Genomic DNA, 15854 nt, shown 5'->3' with positions numbered 1-15854 from the left:
GTTGTTGTTGCTGTTGTTATCTTAGACTGGCTCTAAGGTCACCTTTTAGTATCCTGCATATGATGGAGATTTATGCACTGCTTTTTATTTTAAATCCAATGTTCATAGCCTGAATTTTAGATTGCATGCTACCATTACATCTCTCTTGCATGAATGTATGTTGCAAAAATACAATATCTAGATTAACTGGTGTGTGGCAGCGGTTGTTTTCACTGTAGGTTAAAGCATCTTCTTGCCATTTTATTTTGCTACATAACGAAACTCCCTCTAGCTTATATTGGAGTTTGTAAACTGAGTGTATGTTTCCCCCACCATATTGTACTGAACATAAATCACAGTCTAGTACTTGCAGTATGTATGTAATACTCCCCGCTAAGTATGGCATACAAATTTGCTCTGATAGCTTCTGAAGTTGTCCTCTAACAATCAATAGAGCAACAGATTAATTGCTCTTACCTTTCAGAATGCATACATTTTTTCCTTACTTTTTCCTCACCAGTGACTTATGCAGTGCTTTGAGGCATCAATACATTCTTCTGTAGGGTGGCTACTTATACATAACCAGAAAAGAGGTGCATCACCAAAAAATAAATGACTAATATATATGTATAGATGCAGAATTAAGTAAAACTGCATCTCACCATAGTTACCAGGTGACCTGTGTTGGCCAAGTGCTGCAAACTGTTGTCGGGCAACTTCAAGTCTCCTCATACTTTCTTTTCTTATGGTTCTATATCTTTAAACTGGACCTTGGACCAGACACATCCACTCTATTTTTCTGCCCAAAGTGGAACAACAAATGGTACTCCCCACTCTTAGTCAAAGCTGGCCAAAGTTATTTTGGCACCTGAGGCAGAAAATCCCACAAGCACCTGTCCCTGAAAGTAAAAATATAACAATGATACATCTAACAGTTTTTTGCTCTTGGTGACGCCCTAAAGTGGCTTCCTGAGCTGGGTTCCTCACTCTGCATAATGGTAGGCTAGTCTTGTCACGCCACTCAAAGCAGGATCTGCTGTGGACATGCTGAGACATTCTTGCTCCCTTCCCTGGAAGTGTTGTGGTAGAAGACACTTTATCTGCCAAGCTTCAACAGATAATTCCCTGGGTACCAGCAGAACTAAAAAGCACATGCCCTTTCTTGACCTTGAGCGAAGGTTTGCAAAGGCATCTTGCATGAGCCCTCATTTACTGATGGAAAGGAATCAGCAGCTCATGGTTTTTCCCAACTTCCCCATGCCAGATGGTGGCTGTGGGGCAGGATGACTATTTCCTATTCTGAACACTAACCCAGACCTTCAAGACTTAAATTACAACCCCAGTACACTTTTCACTGCTGGATTTACATAGAGGTAACATAGTCCTTCTAGGGCATTGCCACGTCACAATGGTTAAAAATGCCCCCAAGTTTCAGTTACTTACAATTTACAGGTTTATTTCTGTACACAAAAACTCTAAATATGTCTCAAGAAAATCAGCTGACTGTTGTACATAGGCTGTTTGCATGTTTGCATGGTAACATGATGGGATGTGTGTAGTGCTGTAGGTTTTGGTGCCAAGGACTGGGGCAAAAAATACCCCAAGAAATCTATAGATTTTGTTTTACCACTGGAATGTTTTGTTTGTTTTTCGTCTCATGTTACTAGACTCCCCCCCCCCCCAAACCAAAAAAACAAAACAAAACCTGACCCAGGGAAACAAAAAAATAATTTTTTAAAAATGCCCTTCTTCTAACATTGGAATGTAGTTTAGGGTAAACTACTCATTTCAACATTTTTGAAGGTTGTAAAAGGGTCCCCCCCCCCCGATGGGAAGTATAAAAAAATCATAGTAAAGAGAAGAGTTTTATTAACCAGACCTACTACTTTGTTGGATTGTGGCCTTGGTCTCCCAGGGCTATTGTTGATGTTTCAGTAAAAAAAAAGGTAAAAGACCCTTGACAGTTAAGTCCAGTCGCGAACAACTCTGGGGTTGCGGCGCTCATCTCGCTTTACTGGCTGAGGGAGCTGACGTTTGTTTGCAGACAGTTTGTTTGCAGACATGGGTCATGTAGCCAGCATGACTAAGCTGCTTCTGGCAACACCAGAGCAGCACACGGAAATGCCATTTACCTTCCCATGGGAGCTCACCCTGTTGCGGGGATTTGAACCGCTGACCTTCTGATCGGCAAGCCCGGGGCTCAGTGGTTTAGACCACAGCACCACCTACGTCCCTTGATGTTTCAGTAGCTTATATCAAATAATTGATATTTCTCCTGCATTTTACAATTCTGTCAACCTTTCATATCTAATGAGATATGAGGCTGTCCTGCATTTAGAACTGGGAAGGATTGGACTAGACTGACTATATTTTTCTAACCTTTTTTCTGAGAACTAACGAAGCATGGAACTGTTATTTGCTTCAATTAAATAAATATTGAGAAGAAAGAAAATGGAGGGAGAAAATATCTGATTAAACTGTGGGACAATTCCTCCATTTGTGAAGCCGAACTCTTATTTAATGCAGGATCAGAAGAGGCTGGGAGTATACAAACTCTGCATAGCTAAGAAGAGGAGACACAAAATTGCACAGGCGGTAGCGAAATAATATGCCGAGGCAGCAGAGGTGAAGGGAACATGTAGCTGATAGGGGCCTTTAGAGGAAAAGTTCAAATAAAAATTGGATTAGGTCTCTTGCTGTGCCTTGAGTAAACAAATTGAAATTCTGTTTGACGCAGTCCAGCAAAAGAAAAGCAAGCCGATCAGTAAGCTTTATGTGTGAACAGGTTCCATTTTATTTTTCTTTAGAATTGTACCTTTCATCAAGATTTAACAAACTATTAATATAATTCTTTATCAGTCAGCATAAAGACATTTCTGAGAACCTAAGTCTGCATCACTGCAAAGAAAATGGAGGTTGACTTATCCTTCTCAAATGTCCAGAAAGGATTCCACCTCAATTGGCATTTTTCCTGGTCAGTTATATATATTGCTAATACTAGCTGAAAGTCAAGCAACTACTGTACAGTGGTACCTCTGATTATGAACTTAATTCGTTCCAGAGGTCTGTTCTTAACCTGAAAGCATTCTTAACCTGAGGTACCACGTTAGCTAATGGGGCCTCCTGCTGCCGCTGCGCTGCTGCCACGTGATTTCTGTTCTCATCCTGAGGTAAAGTTCTTAACCCGAGGTACTACTTCTGGGTTAGCAGAGTCTGTAACCCAAAGTGTTTGTAACCCGAGGTACGACTGTATTATGTTATGGTAATGTAATAGCACCCATGTCAGCTCTTGCCTAGTAAAGCACATTTCTTACTCAGATGGCACAAAGCCACTTAACGTGCCATTCATTCCCTTTTTAGTGTCAGCTGAACCTTGCAAGTGGAGGAGGATAAGGGCTCCACCCATGCACATTCTGTTCTCTTAAGCAAAGAGTACAAGTTGTAGCTGCAACTTTAATGGTGTCAGCTCTAGATTAAACAGATACATACAATTTACTATAAGCCATATGTTAACATTCATGTGGCGCTGCATGCCTTCTTTAAAAAGACACGCCTTCCATTCTCTCGAGACAGACGGATGCCAACTTCCTTCTAAAAAAAGATTAGGCATTGTTGCATTGAGGCTTTTGCTAAAGCATGAAGCTTTAGTAAAGGAGGTGCTTATTGGACTGGTGATGTTTTTGCTTTTGATGATGATGTGGTGATGAGGATGAGGATGACTGGTGCTGATAATATTCTAAGTAGGAATTGCCCTTCCTTCAGGTCCAGTGAGGACAGGATGATCAGCACACAAATCTCTGTGCTGCTAAGCAGAGAAGAATGTTAGGCTTCACTAATGCATCCAGTGTTCAATGCATAGTTTCCCTCATTGAAATCAATGGGTTTAAACATGTATAACTGGAGGAAAAAATGTGACTATGGGCCAACTGATATATTAATCAATGAAACGGTGGGCAATTGTACTTGCATTGATTAATATATCAGTTGGCCCATAGTCACATTTTTTCCTCCAGTTATACATGTTTAAACCCATTGATTTCCATTCCTTGTCTATCTGAGGTTGTCTGGGTTTCTCATAAGATCCATAGTCTGCCCGCTATAATTCTGACTGTGGGTTTCGTTAGATTTGTTTCATAACTTGTAAAAAACATTCTGAAGGCAGAACAGCCTGTTACTAATAATATGAGCTTAAAGAGTCTTAAGGATATGTGTGGGCTGTAGCCACATAACTCTTATTGGCATAAATGAGACTTTTGTGCAGATAATGCCCTGCACTTGCACATGGAAGTATAATACATTCTCTAAATACTGGACTATTGCTCATCTCTTATTTACACATCTGTTTATAAAATATAATTGCTAGCTTTTGGGTTGACATACCCAAAGGAATGCATAGCTTCTTCCATCTGTAATTTATTGCCCTATACATGGATGACAGTGAACTTGCTTTCTTCAATCACTCTTCCTAGGCCACCCCCACCTGGATTAGTTTATGTGTGAATTTGGGCTTCCCAGAATACCAGAAGGGAATCTCCCATTAGGAGACGGGTTCTTTAAATATTTTCACCATTTGTTAAAGTGCTGTTACAATGCTTGCTTTGGATGTGAGAAGCATTTGTGCTATACCTTTGGTCAGGCATAGCCAAACTCGGCCCTCCAGATGTTTTGGGACTACAACTCCCATCACCCCTGACCACTGGTCCTGTTATCTAGGGATGCTGGGAGTTGTAGTCCCAAAACATCTTGGAGGGCTGAGTTTGGGGGTGCCTGCCTTTGGTGCTTGTAGGTTATACAAACCGGAATATTCAGTTCATTTGTATGCACACAGGCTGTAGGGACAATTGACAGAGCTAGCATGACCACAGCAGAAGAACATTCCAAGCAAGGTTTACATTTCCAGTTACACCTTTGGCCCTTGCCAAACTGGTATCTTCCAGATGTTTTGGATGACACCTCTCACCAGCCACAGCCAGCAAAGGCAGCATTATATTGAGACATAAGCACCCTTCAAGCATTCATATCCAGTGTTAAGTAAGCCTGTGAAAGGGAAGCAGAGACGAACTAATGCTCTCCCCTGTCACCATTCTCATCACCCTCCATGAGTATTGCAATGTGGGGAGCAGGGCTGGTATGCATTGTCCCTTCTTGTGGTGCAGGTATAAAACCTGAATAGGGTTTTTAATTCCTAAGCATGAGAGCAGGGTGTTATTTCCTGATTCGATTGCAAATTGCATAGGAAAAAAATCCACTCCAGGGGCCCATGGGTACAAGCACTAGTGTACATTGTTGGAGACACCTGTGTATACTTTCTATTAATCTTTTATTTCTGTGGTAACCTTGGTTTGAGACCCTACATTGCCTTGGGCAGTTTTTGCAGAAAGGAGGCTAATAAATAATTTCTGGGAAAATGTAAGGAGGCTGACAAACTGAAGTGATTTCCTGTACATTTTCTCTGGAGCGAAAATATAGCATTCTGCCGAACCACGTTCAAATGATATGTGGGCTTGAGCTTCAGAGACTGTGTGAGATTTGTCTCCCTGAAATGCAATTAGTTTGTTAGAATTGCAGGCAGCTTCATAAACCTGCTTACATCACCAGTTTAATTGTCCATGCCCTGTTTTTCTGTACATAGAGGAATGCTGTGTAACGCAATGGCAATTAAAAATCCTCATTTTTGAGACTCAATAAAACAAGGAGGGCTCATTACAAGCTGTGCTTTGGCTGCAAAGGGCCTAAGCAATGGTGCTAGGGAAACATGGCAGTTAATGACAAAGTGGCAACCAAGGGGTATCTCAGAGACAGAGCTCAGCATACGTTGCTTGCTAACCAATTTTTAAAGATACACAGTTTTAGTGCGAGATTCTCGGGATTTGTTGCTGTGCAGAATGGAGGGTCGTACAAAGGCACTCTGAGGAATATCCAACACAATATTAGTGTGGCATTTGATTTGCAGTTTCTGAAGTGCTAGTGTTCATTGAAGTACTAGTGTAACTGTCACTCAGTATAGAAATAATGGTAATGGTTGCGCTAGCTGTTGTGCACTATATTCTACTGGTGCAAGTGACCCACTGGATTTTAGCAGGGCACAAGATTCAACATAAGGCTTCTGTTATTGGAATGGCTTCTGCACCAGTAATGTGACATCATTGGACACCCCCTTCTATTTATATCTCTCTGCGCAAAGATTCCTTTGGACTCCTCATGAAAATGACTGATGCTCAGGTGGCCTTGCTTTAGGCATCAACTACATGCTATTTAGAGTCCCAGTATGTTTTCCTTGCATGTTTTTCCCTCTTTCCACAAAGCAGTTTGGGACAGCCTATTTCTGAATGGAAGAAGGGCAGAAGGGAAGATGTTGCTTTAAAATGTTCCTCTCTAATATCTTATTCCAGCTCAAAATCACCCTCATCCCCAAGCTGCATTTTCACCTGTGGGAGAAAAGATACAGGGTCACCATATCTTTCTGCCACTTACCCACTTCTTCAGCTTAGTTTCAGTTATTCTAGTTATGTTTGCTTATTAATATTGTTTTATACAACAGTGTTTCATTTCAGCTGTTAAATTAGCTTAGCTTATTTGGTATTTGTGTACAATGCTGCATAGATTGATTGTTTTGACTGTATGGTTTATACATAATTGTTTTTAATGTGTTTTGAATGGTGATGCTTCTTGTTCATCTGATATCTTGTGAGCCACTTTGGGCACAGACTTCTGAGGAGAAAGCAGCATATAAATAAGTAGATGATGATGACTCTTCCATTCATTTGCTGACCCAGACTGATTTGGGTTTCAACTCCAACCCACAAAAAAATATGGAAGAGGGAATATTGGAAGTCAACCGAAACAGCGTACATTGTTGGTCACTTTGTTCTGATCAGATTTGTCTTGTCATTCATGTCAGTTGCTGCTTACGGACGTTATTGGAATGGCACAGATAGTGCCAAACTCCAAGGAAGCAGCTTCTACACTCTTCAATTATCTTATGAATTTGGCCTTAATCCCTTGCCCCACTTTTGGCAGGGTGGCCCTCTTATCTATCACCAAAAAAGTAGAAATCCACCATCCCCAAAGAGGGACAATTTTGAAGAAAATTTGGATATGTATATAGATTCAGTTGTAGACATAACTTGTTTAATGTAAATAGAAATAAAATCCATTTCACCATAGTAGGGGAGACTGTGTCCAGGTGAGCAGCCTGCTGTTCAGGTACTAACTGTTGATTGGCAGTTTCAAGACCTCTGCTCTGTGCTCTTCCTCCTTAGAGTTCTTTATATTCAAACCAGGCTTGGCAAGTGGGCAGCTGTTCAGTATACTTCTTCAGACAGAGGACTTCCTCTATCTAGCAGCCAGCCTAACATCTGAAGATACCAATTTTATAGGGCTGGGAAGCAGGTTTCCAGCAATATCATCACGGTCAAACCTTAATACGACACCCAAATGAAGAACCATGGACACACACACACACACATATATACACATATATACACACACCGTATTTTTCGCTCTATAACACGCACCAGACCATAACACGCACATAGTTTTTAGAGGAGGAAAACAAGAAGAAAAATATTCTAAACAAAATAGTGGATATATGATTTTTGTGGTTCATGCTGTGGCCACAGACATGTGATCTGACAGTGAGTTTGGAGTAGCCCAATGCAAAAATCCTGAGGATCCATGTGGATCCATGCTTTGTAACCATGGAGGAGGGAAGGAAGGGGAACCATGGATCCTCTGCTCACGACTGCAGCAGATCCCCCCTGCCACCCGCAGGCATTCGCTCCATAACACGCACAGACATTTCCCCTTACTTTCTAGGAGGAAAAAAGTGAGTGTTATGGTGCACAAAATACGGTATATATCGTAATAACTTTATCTGAAGAGTGAGCTTCAGCCGCAAATCAGGCGTAGCTTCCCATTGCCAAGCCTATGGTGCTTCTTAAACGGTGGCTGTACAAATGCTGTTTCCGCTGCCCCAGCAAAAGCAGATTTATAGCAGCACTTTGCCCTACATTCTGTACGCTTCTGGCTGCATCAATACAGAATCCTAAAAAAGAAAAGAAAAAAGACACGCTTTTTAGTTTTTCACACACCATCCTGAAATGTACATTTTGTAATGATTTAGGGTTGTTGTTTTTTAAAGATAGCATTACTACAGGCCAATTGCTTCCAGATAAAGCCCACATTTGGTGACTTGGCTCCTGATTTTCAAGTGGGGATCTATATATTTCACACAAATGTGCCCTCTTTTTGCACTCTGTTTTTGTGATTTGGAAGTGGTAACCCTAACTGCAAGTAGAGAAAGTGAGAAGTCGTTGGTAAAGTAATATATTAAGAAATGTACGGGAATTAGTCTTCCACTCGCAGGCAAATTACTATATCTCTTTCAGTTCTCCATCTGTCAAATGGTAATATTATTGGCCATTGTGAAGATGAATGAGCATTATAAAGGAGGCTAGGGAAGGGCCATAGCTCAGTGGTGAAGCACACCTTACACTTAAAAGGTTTCAGGTTCAATCCCTAGTATATCTAAGCAGGGCTGGAAAAGACTCGTGATCAAGCCCCAGAGTTGCTACCAGTGAAGGAATAGCTGAACCATGGATAGGCATACTAAGGACCGGGGGCCGGATCTGGCCCAATCACCTTCTAAATCTGGCCCGCAGATGGTCCGGGAATCAGTGTGTTTTTACATAAGTAGAATGTGTCCTTTTATTTAAAATGCATCTCTGGGTTATTTGTGGGGCATAGGAATTCGTTCATTTCCCCCCCCCAAAATATAGTCCGGCCCCCCACAAGGTCTGAGGGGCAGTGGACCGGCCCCCTGCTGAAAAAGTTTGCTGACTCCTGAGCTGGACCAATGGTCTGACTTGGTGCACGGCTGCTTCCTATGTTCCACTTTGGGCAAATAATCATATTTAATACTGAACTTCCCAGCAGGCTTAATGTAGAATAGTACAACAAGCTAAGGCTAACATGATTTGGGTGTAAATATAACTTATAGTAAGATAATTCTAAGACAAAGACTGTGCCATACATCTTTCTGTTCATGCACACTAATGTTTAGGTGATACGCTGCCTTTAAAAACTTTTTTTTCTTTAAATCTGAACCAATAGAAGTAATGGCTACCTTTGAAAGATGCATTAAGTTAGAAGAGAGAAAATGTCTACTCAGCTATCTTGGCATTCTCAATAAATTGAGCTGTAAACATCAGTCTGTAAATGGTGTTCCCTCTTTCATTTCTTTCTGTAAAGCCATTTCAGTGTTTTGTGCAGAACTGTCATTATTTAAATGGGGCCTAAATCTAGTCTTGATGGTTTCTAATGGAGCTGTCTATGAATGTAATTGCTGTGTTCAGCTGTTATATGACTCCAGTGCTTTCTTCCCTTTCTTTTTCAAACAGTTCTAGCCAAAAGAGTGATGACGATTATGAAGATTATACAACCAACAAAACCTGGGTTTTGACTCCCAAAGTTCACGAAAGTGATGTTACCCTTATTTTAAATGGCCTGCTGGAGGGATATGATAACAAACTAAGGCCAGATATAGGAGGTGAGGGTATTTTCCTTCATTTGTTAATAGCAGTGAGTTGGAAGGGGAAGTGATGATGATCACTTAACAAAGTGGAAATGACAATAAAGAAAATATAATATACTTAGCTGCTGACAATTAGTGTTTCCATTAAAGAATCTGTAACCAAAGCTTTCTGAAACAAGTGTTTAGACCTCTAACTGGTATTACACACACACACACACACACACACACACACACACACGTCAAAGCTCGTAGTTATTTAAAGAATAGTAATGGCATCTCATGATAAACATATTACTGTTCAAATTAATTTGATGAAATGTTCAGGAATCTATGAGCGAAGTGGTGCCTGAAGTCAATGGCAAAGACTGTTTCAGAATTTGTATTGCACCACTCTACTATAACATTCATTGAACAATTTCAATTAAGATTAATTAAGTGGTTCAAGGCATAGGGTCATGCTGTCGTTGTGTGTAAAAGATTAACATGGTCAGTAAATATTTTAGGACATTTAACAGCATGATCACAAAGTTATTAAGCTACAGTAATATATAGTGGCATGGATAGAAGAGAATATGGCAAAGGTAATTTTTTTGATCCTTAATCAATGTGCATTAATGAAATTATTTGTACTTTAGTAGACAAGCTTTCAGGTATTGTCAGTAAACTAATACAATCATGTCAGATACAAGTCCTGGAGAGCTAGTGTGGTCATAACAAGCCATGTTGTTCCAAAGAAATCATCAGTGGAAATGCCAGCAAGAGCATGATAACGGATAACTAGGTACTATTTTAACCCAGTCCAAATAACAGGCATCAAAAGAAGTCATAAAGTGGTCGATGAGTGGCCTGGGGCTGCAACCACCAACCCATCCAATGATATTCAGATTTGGAGGAACTGGGAAACTCAGAGTGGGGCTGGGCCAGGATGGACAAGGGCTGAGGCAGCAAAATTGATAGGCATAAAAATGAAAGATAATGAGGACTTCTTCCATAGGGGTTTTTATCTATGACTGCATTATGATGGTTCATAAGGAGGAGAGAAAATATAATTCGAAAGCAGCTATGCTGATCACAGTCTGATTTATGCATTGCAATCCTCCAAGCATTATTATTGTTATAGTTGATGTTGATTTCTTTTTCATGATGTTGATGGTTACTGTTGCTGCTGCTGCTGCTGCTGTTTTGTTTCTTGGACTTTTTCTATATCTGCAGAACCCTCTTCTGGCTAAATTAGTCATTTTGTGTTCATTCGTACAATGTGAAATGTCTGATGTGATGTATCATTAAGAGACTTCAGAAATACAATACAGTTTCCTATTAAAAAAGGAAATAAGCGTTATAACTATTCCCACCCCTTGCAAAAATACTGATTACAATCACATTAATAACACAATAGTATAAATGGGGTCAAAATCCACCCCCTTCTTCACTACGGTCATCAAGAATGCAGTTTTATTCATCCTGCATTTATTGATATGGAAAATCTCACATACCCAAGTCCTTTTACGTTCTTTCTTTCTAGAACACAATCAGATTCTTTCTTCAAATACTGTATTTTGTATCTAAGATTTTCCTTTATGTTCTGGATGTTTTACCTGATGTGATATTAGCAGTTGTTACTGTTTTTGTTACAGTGCAGCCAACGGTAATTCATACTGATATGTATATCAATAGCATTGGCCCAGTGAATGCCATCAATATGGTAAGTAGCATATATTAATACATTTTGCCAGTGTTATTTTTCTAGAAAAAGAGGTGCCGGAACTCACCATGAATGCCACCCTTGTTCTCTTATAATGGCAATGGCACCCACATGAGAGGTGCCGGAACTCACATGAGTTCCGGTGAGTTCCGGCTTAAATAATGCCCTGCATTTTGCCATGTTTGTATTGCAAATTATGTTATTTCTGAATGCCAATACACATTGCTGTACACACCAATCAACACCCCTGTATTCTACCCCATGTATCAGACAGAGCAAGGGCACAATACTCGGATGATGAAGACTATACACATGTATATAGAACTGGGTCACATGATTCAATTGGACTTCTGAATTGTTGCACATAGGCTTTCCATAAGGCTGCAATCCTATGCACATTTACATGGGAATAATCCCTTTCGGAGTCAGGGGACCTTACTAGTTCTGAGTAAACATGTTCAGGATTGTGCTGTTAGTAGAGCTGTGGTTCTTTAATTCCATCCAAGGTCAACTAATTTCTGTAGCTAACATGAATATTTGTGTCCAAAGAATTATGGTTGCTAAATAAATACGTAAGAGCTGTTCATACTAAATTCTTAATGCTGCATTTTATACTGAAATCTTCCTTCAGTAATATTCTTTTTAGTAGATATTCTACACAATATCTCTCTCTATTTAAGTTTGAGTGGGCCAAATAAGAATTATGGAAACACCACACCAGCAACTAACCTAAATTTTTATATTGTAATTTGATGCTGTGAACAACTCTGAGATATATGGATAAAGAATGGTGTACAAATTTAATTAATTAATAATAAATTATTTTCATTTACAACAACCCAAAATTGAGGTTTATGTTTTACTGTATGAAAACATAGATTTGGGGAAATGGTGGGGAAATAGCTAAAGCAACAGTTTATTAAGACTGCAGTTTTAATGAACACTTACCTGGGAGTCGTAATGAGCTCAGTGGGTTTTACATCTGAGTGGGCATATATCGGAACTGTGTCAATGGGGCAATAGCATCCGATGCAGAAACATCACATTAAAAGCAGGAGCTCTGTTCTATTGTGGGTCAGGCTACTGATGTGATGTGTGTGTTCCCTGTGAACTGGCCATGAAAGCTTTGAAAAGCAGGACTGAACGGACGTGGAAACTTATTTTGTTTGATGTGTTTCAACATTGCAGGAATATACAATAGACATTTTTTTTGCTCAAACCTGGTACGACAGACGGCTAAGATTTAATAGCACCATTAAAGTGCTGAGGTTGAACAGCAACATGGTGGGGAAGATCTGGATCCCTGACACATTCTTCCGAAACTCAAAAAAGGCTGATGCGCATTGGATAACAACTCCCAATCGGATGCTCCGGATCTGGAATGATGGCAGAGTACTATATACACTGAGGTAATCTTACCGCTTTTTAAATTTTATCCAATATACCTGTTACATGTTTCCAATATGAGTGAAAAGGGTATCTCCACTTAATGAAAAGAAGTACGATGCCTTGAATATTTTAGACAAGATGAAACAATAATAAAGCTAAATGCCCCATAGAGCTCATGTGGTGTCTTGGTTAGAGGTTGGTGAATGACCTTGGGCCAGTCACTACCTCTTAGTGTGGTATAGTGGTTAAGAGTGGTAGTCTCGTAATCTGGGGAACCGGGTTCGTGTCTCCGCTCCTCCACATGCAGCTGCTGGGTGACCTTGGGCCAGTCACACTTCTCTGAAGTCTCTCAGCCCCACTCACCTCACAGAGTGTTTGTTGTGGGGGAGGAAGGGAAAGGAGAATGTTAGCCGCTTTGAAACTCCTTAAAGGGAGTGAAAGGTGGGATATCAAATCCAAACTCTTCTTCTTCTTCAGTCTAAGCATAGGAGTGGGACCCAAATTAAGACACCCACCAGCCTGTAAATGGGCTGGGTTAGGATCCAGCAAATCCTTGCCCAGATATGCTACACCTCTGCCCCCGAAATGCCCCATTGAAGGATTTTGCACCTGTTATCACAAGTGGTTCTCAAACAGGCTGTACCTTCAGTGTGTATAATGCATATTTGTGGGTTGGTGGGGGCTTCAACAGCAGCTAAACTTCTATTATAGAGCATGGAAGAACCAAGTGAACAGCTCTGCTCCTTTCCCCCCACATGTGCAGTTTGGGGTTTAGGATTGAGACCATAATCTCTCAATCCCAGAATGTGCTTGCAGTGGCTGTGGAAGTGCCTACACATAACTCCCTGCACAGCACAGTTTTGAACTGGGGCCTTGCACCCCAAATGTGAATAGTTTTGAACCAGTTTAACTATAATGGCTTCCACCGAGAGAGTTAACAGTTCTGTTGAAGCCTGCTCTGAGAACTACATTTTCCAAGATGGCTCCAGGAGATAATCAAGTCAGATTAGCTGCTATGACCACTCTTGAAGGCTTTATGAAAGGGGGCAAGATCATTCAAAACACAGCCTGCTTTAGAAACCTCCCTCCATTGGGAAGACCTCAGAAATGGGTAGGAAAAGTTCTTGTCGATCCTTAAAGCCGATTCCCCTCGCAGGGAGTCAACATTGAGGGCAGGTCATGAGCCCGACCCGTGCACACGGTGCTTAGGTAGCTCTGCGTCACAGGGCATTCATCACCTACCCCTCCTATTTCAAGGGTGTTCTGTTAAAGGAATCTGGGGTGTGTGTCCTCTGTCTGAAGCCCAGACAGGGGCCAGGGCCATAGCACGACCCCTATCGGTGACCCTGGGGAAATTCCTAGTTGATGTGCATCAATAGGTCTCCCCCTTTCAGTGGTTAACCCTTACTAGACTCCTGGCACGGGGGCAGGAGTCAGCTATAGTCATTGGTTCCAATGCTGAAGCCAATACCACTCACATTCTGTAATCAATAACGTTGTTGCCTTTTTTAGCCCATTAACCTAAATTCTGTTGTCAAGTGTCTTTATTCTACAATGGGGGAGGGTTCAGGACCTTCCCATGCAACACTGTGACATAAGAAAGCATTTTACTTTACATCCTAATCAATAATACATTAAAAGAAAGAGTGGATTGTGTCTTCTCTCAACCTGTTCACTGCTGTAGACCTTGAACTTCTAGAGCTATGAACAATTGATTTATATTAATATGTGTTTCTTCTTAGATTGACGATAGATGCTGAGTGTCAGTTACAGCTGCACAACTTTCCAATGGATGAACATTCTTGTCCACTGGCATTTTCAAGCTGTAAGTAGTAATCTAAAAAATAATATTTTTTTAAAAAAATTGATTCATTTGGAAAGTAAAGAGGAATCTAAATTTTAAAAAATGCATTGCTCAGTAAATCTACTGTACTTAGTCCGAAGAAGGCTGCAGTCTAAAACACATTTACCTGGGAGGAAGTCTCATGGAACTCAATACGCTTGCTGCTGAATCAATGTGTACAGAATTGCATCCTAAGTGTGTTGGTGCTGGAGACAACACATTTATGGACAGATGCTTAACATGGATCACTTGTAACTATTTACAGTAGCTGATGAACTAGCCCAGAGTTGCCATCTTACATATTTTGAGAGGGTGGTTGTAAATAATCCTTATGTTACGTGGGCATTTTTAACATACAGGTCAGACTAGACTTCTGTTGTCCTGTGTTTCATGCCTGCTCCTTAAACACAAGAAGGTCCAAAAGTCAATATTACATCCACTACACCACATTAGTCCCCCCCCCCCCCAAAGTAATACAAACATAAGCTTCCAGGCAACCATTATTTTCAGGCGGGATTAAATCACATGTTGGCTTATTCAGGTTGCAAAATTAAGATTGATTTGGAACTCCTGCACAAGGAGTTAAGAAAAGAGACGGCAAAATGCACCGGAAAATGTAGGATAACATTTGCTTGATGTAATGTTGTCTTAACGTCCCCACATACAAATCAGGATGAATATTCAAGAAACAGATTGCCTGAAAGCAACCTATGTGTTTTCCTATGTACAGAATGTACTGTATACAACAATGGGGAATTTAATGCTGGTAGGTGGAGAAATGGGGCATCAGTAAAGACCTTACCGTTTTAAGTGATCTACATACAACCCATCACATTTAAGTCATTATAAGTGCAGAGAAGCATGACAGAATTTATTCATGGCAGTTTAGAGGCTGTCATAAATAGAAACAAAATAATTGTGACAATTCATTATTTGGGGGAGCAAAAGGAGACATAACGTAAGCATGCCTTTCTGTATTTGTTTGGAACTGCAAGGTCCCTTTCTGAATATAAGAATCATGACCACTTTGGGGTGTGTGTGTGTGTGTGTGTGGTGGTGAGAGAGAAAACTATGTGAATGCATTTGTGGCAAGTGCCATTCATGGTCATGTGACTAAAGGAAAGCAACACGTAAATGAAAATTGTGATGGAATGATGATCTTCATTGTTTTGAAGATGGCTACCCAAAGGAAGAGATTATCTACATGTGGAAGCGCAGCTCAGTAGAAGTAGGAGACACTAGATCCTGGAGGCTGTATCAGTTTTCATTTATTGGGCTCAGAAATACAACTGAAGTCGTGCCGACAACTTCAGGTAGGCGAAGCTACTCTACTTTAATTGATCATTTGCTCCTACTTGATGCTGAAGTGGGGAAAGGGCAATAGTATGCTTACTGTGTAGCTGAAA

At 40.6% G+C, this 15854-nt stretch overlaps 1 protein-coding gene across 2 annotated transcripts in view; it reads left to right on the top strand.

The window, feature by feature from the left end:
- GABRG2 (gamma-aminobutyric acid type A receptor subunit gamma2) overlaps positions 1-15854 on the top strand; it is a 59282-nt gene that overhangs the window by 12749 nt on the left and 30679 nt on the right. For both annotated transcript variants that reach the window (XM_083430870.1, XM_083430871.1), the window contains exons 2-6: positions 9381-9529; positions 11149-11216; positions 12405-12625; positions 14348-14430; positions 15624-15761. In XM_083430870.1, the coding sequence (XP_083286996.1) occupies positions 9381-9529; positions 11149-11216; positions 12405-12625; positions 14348-14430; positions 15624-15761 (659 nt within the window). The remainder of the gene's footprint in view (positions 1-9380; positions 9530-11148; positions 11217-12404; positions 12626-14347; positions 14431-15623; positions 15762-15854) is intronic.

The sequence above is a fragment of the Podarcis tiliguerta genome (assembly GCF_965153285.1).
Source record: "Podarcis tiliguerta genome assembly, chromosome: 2".
Taxonomy (NCBI): domain Eukaryota; kingdom Metazoa; phylum Chordata; class Lepidosauria; order Squamata; family Lacertidae; genus Podarcis; species Podarcis tiliguerta.
Note: the sequence above shows the minus strand (reverse complement) of the source record. Positions and strands in the feature narration are given on the sequence as shown.